Raw genomic sequence first — 8,716 nt, 5'->3', positions numbered from 1 at the left:
ATAGTAAAGAGAGTCTCACCCCTAAAATTTGTGTTTCCACTTTTTGTAGAATTACTGGACCCTCTTGTACTGCTTTGTGTAGCATGAGAGTTGCGTAATAGGACAAAGTTTATTTCCGATTGGTTACTTGCAAGTCTGTGAGGAAATATAGAAACCATCGCAAAATCTCATGTTCTCAACATAGTTATGTAGTGAGTTTTTACTTGGAATTGAAGTTTGACGATACGACTCGAGGAACTACCGTGGCATCTCGACAAGGGTAGAGGGATTTGATAGCTTTCGTGGGAGAAAAGAACACAGGAAGAAGAAAACGGAGTTGGCAAGAGGATTCGGTTTTCTCTTATCGCATAAACTCCCAACAACCACAGCTTCTCTTATACCATGCACACGCACACTGATGCCACTGCCAGTCCAGCATGGCACATCAAACACACACTCTCACGGCCCAAAGACATGGCCCGACTAAACATTTAACAAGGCCCAATGTCATGGCCCAGCTGAACCCATAAACTCACATATAAGTCAAGTACTTCATACACCAAACCGATACAGGAGTCATGACAATTCTCCCCCACTTAAGAATCGGCTTGTCTTCAAGCCAGTGCATCTGGAAAACGCTTTTGAAGTTGTCGCAGATCTTTCCAGGTCGCCAACTACGCTGACATTCCTCTCTAGTGTACCAGCCCTTGATGGATCAGCGACTTGCCTCTCTTGATCAACCGTCGTTGGAGCACCTCTTCAGGAAGCACTTCTGTTGTTGCATCAATACAGGGGTTAGGAAGTTTAGGACTCACCACTATACCTGCTTTGACCGCCTTTTCAGAAGTGATACATGGACCATTGCATGAATCTGGCTATTCGGGGGTAATTCGAATTTATAAGCCATTGCTCCAATCCTGTCTATCACCTTATAAGGCCCAAAAATACCTGAAACTTAGCTTATGACAAGTGCGTCGAGCCACAGACATCTGCACATAGGGTTGCAATTTCAAATAAACCATGTCTCCCACTTCAAATTTCATGTTAGTTCTGTGTTTATTTGCTTGATGAGTCATTCTTTGCTGTGCACGAAGCAACTGGTGATGCAGCATTTCATTGTACAAAGTTCTGTCTTGCAACCAAGACTGCACATCTAGTGCAATACTCTATCCTAGGTCCAAGGTCCACTTCACCAAAATGTGTTGGCTTCCTTGCAAACAACACTTCATAGGGAGATTTGCCCAAAGCAGTATGGAAAGCCGTGTTATACCAATGTTGTGCCTGGGTAACCATTGTGACCACTTTGTTGGGAAAGCATGTACTGCATATTTAAGGAAAGCCTCTACACATTGATTCAGCCTCTCAGTTTGTCCATCTGTTAAGAGGGTGGTAAGAAGAGCTCATATTCAGCTCTCTTCCATTTCCCCAAAGTGACCCTTTCGTGGGAGAGAAGAAGAACAGAGGAAGAAGAAGACAAAGTTGGCAGGAGGATTCAGTTTTCTCTTATCGCATAAACTCCCAACCATGGGTTCTCCTCTTATACCACACACACGCACACGGATACCACCGCTAGTCTAGCACGACACATCAAACACATACTCTCACAGCCCAAAGACATGGCCCAACTAAACATTTAACAAGGCCCAAAGTAATGGCCCAGCTGACCCCATAAACCCAAACCGAATTTGCTATATATTTGTCGACAAATTTTCCTCCAAAAATTTGACAGATGTAATTACAGTATAATCGTAGTGTAATTACACTGTAACTTGTATGTAATTATACTGTAACTCGCATGTAACTTGTATGTAACTTTCAAAAATCTCTCCGTAACATGTTATTTCGGTAAAATGGAGGTCGTGGGAATAAATCCTTTCACATGTGTGTGCTGTGATTTTTTTTTCTTCCTCACCGGAACAAATCTTGTAATAGATCTAACGATTCAAAATTACATGAAACTTACATACAAGTTACACTGTAGTTACATGCAAGTTATAGTGTAATTACATACAAGTTACAGTGTAATTACAATACGGTTGTACTACATTCTGTCAAATTTTTAGGAGAAAATTTGTCGACAAATGTACAGGTAGTCCCAACTTATCAGACACCACACCCGTACAGGAGTCATGACATTTGATAAGTAGATGGAACAAGATAGCTAGATTTCAGCACACATGCTACAGAAACACGGAATAAGTAATTTATCCTACAAGAATACCGCTAAGATAATTTTCAGGGATCGCCAACGGTCTGCATTCTGAAGATCAGCAGATTAGTTGATAATCTACTGAATCAACTGGTTTCTATTCACAGACTCACAGTGCTAGTTGCTGTGGTTGCCACATTTTGTTCCTTCTTATTCTCCAGAAGGACCTGTGCTTGTTTCACTTGAGAACCGAGAATGCTTACTGGATTCATTGCGCTCTGGTCGCTGCTAGAGAACATCATGAACGCTTCCAGTTCAAACATCTCTTTGGAAGCCTTGGACAGAGATTCCATCAAGCTCTCCAGCTCTGCTTTGGGGTAGTTTCCTTCGAGATTTATCAGTGATATGATCATCCTACTGGCAATCTTCAGTATTCTCAGGCAATTGGCTGTTGGTTCACTGTTTTCTTCTACCAACTTCTTGAGCTTCCCGGCAAAGCTAGATGCAGAATCTCCTGTTGCAATTGCATTAGCAAGTTGAGCCAAATCTGTATCATTACTGATCAATTTTTCAAATATTGCCGCACTAAGTGACAGTAAAGCTGCATGTAGTTTCCTGTCCACGATTTTCTTGTTGTCGTCCTTTTGCTCATTGACGTTGCCACTATCTTTCGTAGCAACGGCACCTTCGCCTATTTCAGGATCTTGTGTCACAAACTTGGTTGCGTCTGTTCCTTTTTCTGTATGCTTTTCTCCTTGCTTCAATGGAGGAGAGGGAAGTATTTCTTTGAGCATCTGCAGTGGTAGAAATTATGCTTATTAATTAGTAGGTGATGATAAAGACCCAAGGTGCGCGTGGTTAGTTAAATAAGTATGAAACAAATGAAATGCCTTCATTTGTTTGAAATTTTATCACACACCGTACCTTTGGCAGCACATCTTTCATGGCTTCCGTCAGTTTCTTGAGATTGTCATCCTCCTTTGTGTAACAAATGTATAGATGCTTGAGGATTTCCGCCGCACTTATTCTGTATCCGCTCTTGGTGCGAACGTCGAGGAGCGTTGTCTTGAGATCATCGACAACGGTGTCACTCGCCTTGAAGATGATGGCGGCGTTGCTTTCGCTTTGGTCGACGGAAAGCATTGCCAGTGCTTCACCTGCCAATTGTCTCGTGGAGGCGTCCTTGTTTTCTTTAGTGAAGAAGATGTCGACCAGCAGCTTGGTGATTTTCTCCTTGCTATCGGCTGTCGAAGTCGAAGGTGCTTCCATGGGAAGCTGCGTGAGGATCTTGATGGCCAGGACGTGTAGCTTCTCGTTGCATTCGTCGCACCCGAGGATCTTCTCGACGGTGTTGATGGCGCGCTTGTTGGAACGCAGCTTGTCGCCGGCCTTCCCAGGGAGGGCGACAAGGCGGAACAGGAGCTGCAGCGACGCGGCTACGATGTCGGACCACGCGTCGTGGCCGATGTTGTGGAGGAGGTCGGCGGTGACGGGCACCATGGCCTTGGAGACGAGGCCCTGGTTGCTGCCGATGGCGCTGCAGTTGTGCTCGTCGGCGGCGGCGAGCTTGTGGAGGATGTCTCGGCCCAGCACCATGAGCTCCTTGTAGTGACCCGACGGGGCACTGTCGCCGTCTTGCTGCTTGGTGGTGGTGGTGGTGGTGGTGGTGTCGAGCAGCGACGAGATGCACCGGAGCCCTTGCGGGAAGCTGGCGAGGCTGATCTCGCCGGCGAGTTGCGCCACGATCCTGGCGGCGAGCACCCGGACGTCCCGGTCGAGCGGGCTTGTGGAGCGAAGCGACTGCAGAAGCCTCTCCAAGACCTGGCTAGCCGACGCGGAGCCGACCAGCTTCCTGATCAGCGCGTGCTGCCCCTGCAGCTCCTCCTGCGCGAGGATCTTGTCCAGGATCCTCGCACCGGAGACGTAGTCGGCGGACGACGACTCGGACTTCATCAGCTCCACGGCAAACGTCACCAGGTTCCTCTCCTTGACGAATGATGGATCCTTCTCGCAACCGATCTTGGTCTTGCGCATGTAATCCCTCACCGACTCGCGCCCCTCTTCGTCTTCCTTGTCGAACCCGTAGTCGTCGGCGACTACTCGGGCCAGCCGTTTCCCGGCGAAGTAGGAGGCTGACTGGTAGCAGAAGAGCACGCCCTGGAAGAGCGCCAGTGAGTAGAGCACATTGAGCGCCGGGGTCAGGTTAGCGCCGCCGTCCTCGCCGCCGTAGTCCCGCTCTATGAGGCGCCACATGGAGAGGCCGGTGCTGACGAGAAGGCCGAACAGGTAGAGCAACGCCAGTGGGAGCAGTATGATGGCGATCACCAGCGCCTGGAGGAGCAACACAAGAATCCCCACCAGTGCACGCCAGTACTGGTCCGAGTCGTCGTCGTCGTCCTCTTTCCTGAACACCATGGCTACAGTAACCAAGAGGCCATCGAACGATTTCCAAGCGTACCGCAGCTTTTCGTTCAGGAAAACATCGAACACCCTGTAAATTTAGTTAGATAGAGGCGCCGTTAGACCTGGACAAGGGAGATACGACGAAATGGGTCGGAGTGTACTGGAAATGTTTCTACTTTTTAGGAACTTGAAACCCATAGGAAAATGCTCGATCCGTCCTAAAATATGGCTAGATTAGATATGTAGATTCATAGTTGAAGCAATAGTTATATTCAGTCTAGATTCATAGCTGAAGATAGCTATATTTTAAGATAGAGGAGTGTTTGCAATTTCGGAACAAGTAGATACGGTCAAAATTTTCAGGATAAAAAAATAGCTATAAGTTAAGGGACTGTCTATATAGGATTTGATGGATTTTTTCCGATAAGTTAAGCCCCCCAAAAAAGAACCAAACACTAATCCCACTACCTCAATTCCGTCTGTGGCGCCCAAAACACTCCTTGCGACCTGAACTTTCCAAGCAATGGTGATGCTACCCTTACTAGCGGCGACGATGGGTCAACTACTCCTGGAGTTGGCGGCGACGGTGCCAAAAACCCTTTCTATGGCTTGGACTCCCTAGGAGGCGGCGCTCCTCCTGCTAGCAGTATAGTTGGCTAAAAGACCCGTTGCCCGATGGACCGGGCCACAGCATGGAGATTTAGCCCAGCCCAACCATTGACGATGCCTGGTCCTCTTTCTCGGCACAATGAGTTGGCCCGGCCCGGCAAGACCCAATAATAAGCAGGCCCAAAGAGATGAGGGAGGTAAATAGACATATTCCAAGGACGAGTACAGTGGACTGGTCGTGCCTTCTGGCCGACATGGCACGGCACGGCCCAAGTGTTATTGGGTTGTGCCTGCATTGAAGGTGCAGCCCATAGATGCGCACGGCACGATATGGCTAGTTGGTCCTACTCTCGAGCCGTGCCTTGGTCGTGCCCAGGCTGGACCGTACCGAATGGCCCATTTAGCCATTTATAACTGGCGGCGACAACAGCTCAGCTGCTCCTGGAGTCGGTGACTCAGCGTCAGGTTCTTGAGGCAGCAGCAGTCATGATTTGCTCCTTCATCCTCCATCCTTCCTTTTTCACTATCTTGATATGTCTCTCCGCCTCTATGGGATTTGTCCCTCAGCACTTCTTCTGTTCTTATAGTAGTGCGCACACTGATTTGGGGTCATGGAAGAAGAAGATCCTGCATATGTTGGCAGGGGGAGACGCATGGGGTCATGGTGGTCCTGGATCGTCAGCCGCCTGCACAGCTATTGTAACTGATTTGGGCAACAATGATGGTAGCGGGGTGGGAGGAAGGGGATCAGCAGCAACAACTGTTGGAAGAAGAACGGAGAGTGCCAGTCCTAAATGGATATGAGATGTGTGCAATTTATCAATTTAGCGTGATGTAACTGCTAAATAATTCAGCTGCAATAAGCTCATTTTTTTTTCTGGAAATCATGCATTATCCGATAAGAAATTAAGATTTGCGTGGACTAATTATTTTATCCCAGAAATTTCCAGAACTTTGAAATTTTGATTGCATTTTGTTTTTTGTAACAAAATTTCATATTTGAATTCAAAATATTCATACGAATAATATCCAAATTTTTGGGTTTTTTCCGACCCCCCACGACAACAAAAAAACATTTCAAAATTGCATACCCTGCAAGGGAGTACAAAAGACGACCTTAAAATTGAAAACTTTAGCCAAAGTATAGTTCAGTGAATTATACAAATTGAATACATATTATTTATTACGGTACATAATAAACATCAAATATTAATGCTAAAAGAGTAAATGTCGTACTCAAGCAATCAATTGACCTCAAATCTATCTATCTATTATATTATATTATTAAAATAAGAAGGCATCATGTTCGCTGTGTAGGCTAGAAATTCCTGAATTAATTGAAAAAAAAAGAAAAAGGATAGTCTATATAGAAATACAATTGAGAAATCACTGAAATTCGGAATAAAAATAAGCAATATTGCAAAAGAGTTCATATAAGAACCCAATACAAAATTAATCGAAATTCGAAATAAAAAAATAAAATAAATTCTGAAATTAGGAAAAGAACAGGAAGAGTTCAACTAGAAATACAATTTAGAAATAATTAAAATTCGGAATACAAAATAAGGAATATTAAATTAATAGTTTAGCTATAACACAGCACGAGATTAAATAAATTCAGAGTATAAAATAAAATAAAATACGAAATTAAAAAATAATAAGAGTCTAGGTAGGAATACAATTTTGACGTAACTGAAATTTGGAAATAAGAATAAACAATATTAGAAGAATAGTACAAATAAGAATCCACTACGAGATTAATTAAAATTCGAAATAAAAAATAAAATAAAATAAATTCCAAAATTAAAGAATAAAAAGGAGAGTTCAAATAGGAATGCAATTTAAGAAAAACTAAAATTGGAAATAAAAAAAGGAATATTTTTTTTTGACGTGATAAAAAGGAATATAGAACACAATATGAGATTAAAATAAAATAAATTTATAAATTAGAAAAGTAAAAATAACTAAGATTCGTAATAACAAATAAAGAAGATATCATAGAACACACGATGAGATTAATTAAAATAAAAAATAAAATAAATTCTAAAAATAGAGAGTTCGAATAAATGAGTAGAGTGGTGGTGGTTGATAGGACACTAAAAGATATAAACAAAACCCAAATAGAATGTCACTGATGATTAAGTGGAGGGACGATGGGTAGACCATTAAGCATCACGGTCACGATGGCGGGACTTATAGAAAGTAAAAAATATACCCTAACGATAATCATATTTTATTTTTAAAATCTCATGATAAAAAAGAGGGGAGGCAGCGGGTGGTCCATAGAGGAGTACGGTGGCAAAGCCGCTGACAGTTTGATAGGACTTCTAGAAAGTAAAAAATGACCTAAATGATAATTATGTTTGTCTTTTAAAATATCAATCGCAATAAAGAGATAAGTCGGTGGGCTGGTCATAAAGGAGTAAAGTGGTGGCATTTGACGAGACTTCTAAAAATTATAAAACAAAACCCAACTAGACAATGAACTCTAAAAACTACAATGTCTAATTTTTAAACGTTCCAAGAAGAATGAATATAAGCAGTCATAGATCGCATGCAAATAAAGGAGTGATAAAGGAGTAAGGGGTAGCGACTGGTGTGACTTTTAAAAAATAAAAAAAATTAGAAACACGTGAACTATTTAACAAAATTTAAGAAAAAATCATATGTAAAAAGTAGATAATTTTGTATGGGTGCTAGCCACGCAATTGCGCGGGTCACCCAGTAGTTCTATTGAAAAGCATCATCCTTTTAGTATTGGGTTGAAATGAAATCTTCCTATTGGGGCAAGATGGGCTTTGCTTTACTCTAGAACTTAGTGGATTAGAAATTATGGCCCCGTGTAGTCAGGCACCTCGCAAATGCTACAATATTGCTAGCAAATTCCTTTGCACTCTATCTTTCCTTCCAAATGAACATGAACAGTACTAGAAATTCCTGAAGAATGATCTTATGAAAATCTTTGTTCCGAAAGTGTGTTTTGTTAGCCCCTTTTCAGAGAAAGAAAAATTATCATTGGGAGCAATAAATGGTCAGAAAAGAAAAGAAAAAAGTGACGAATAGGAAATACAACAAATGTATAGTAGAATTAAGAAGTCTAACCCAGCTGTCTGGACAAGGGTGATAATGGTGAGACTCCAAAAATCCTTCTTCTCAAGCATGGAGACGAAGCCACCAAGGAGGACGACGGTGGTCCATAAACCTACTAGGAAGCCCATCCCCTTGACGGCCATTGACAGGTACCCCATAAACAGAGCATAACTGTTGATACCGTCAACTTCCTTCCACTCGGACTGATCAGGTTCATTAGCCATTGTCAGTTCTTCCTCAAGAAAGTTGGGATCATCGTTTGCAAAGCAGCAAGCCAATATATATACAAGCTCCTCGAGCATATGGGATGATTAACTATCAATACGTAGACCAATAGCCGATTAATGAAAAATGTTCAGATCTTGACTTTACCTGCACGAAGCGATCGAGGTCATTGTAAAGTATATATTGTTCATCCAGCCTGTTCAGTTTTGGACCAAGCAATTAGCTAGGTCTTTATTATATTTATGTATTAGTAGATCAATA

General features: G+C 42.8%; 1 protein-coding gene across 1 annotated transcript; it reads right to left on the bottom strand.

The window, feature by feature from the left end:
• Window positions 1-1,873: 1,873 nt before the first annotated feature.
• On the bottom strand, window positions 1,874-8,473 carry LOC107276118 (uncharacterized). Its single transcript, XM_015763972.3, has 3 exons — window positions 8,243-8,473; window positions 3,053-4,619; window positions 1,874-2,922 (listed from the first exon to the last, which is right to left on the bottom strand). Exons 1-3 carry the CDS (start codon window positions 8,452-8,454, stop codon window positions 2,290-2,292), a joined length of 2,412 nt encoding a protein of 803 aa, XP_015619458.3. The 5' UTR covers window positions 8,455-8,473; the 3' UTR covers window positions 1,874-2,289.
• Window positions 8,474-8,716: the final 243 nt, after the last annotated feature.

This window comes from Oryza sativa, chromosome 12 (genome assembly GCF_034140825.1).
Source record: "Oryza sativa Japonica Group chromosome 12, ASM3414082v1".
NCBI classification, from domain to species: Eukaryota; Viridiplantae; Streptophyta; class Magnoliopsida; order Poales; family Poaceae; genus Oryza; species Oryza sativa.
The sequence above is the reverse complement of the archived record's forward strand: the minus strand, read 5'-3'. Positions and strand labels throughout refer to the sequence as shown.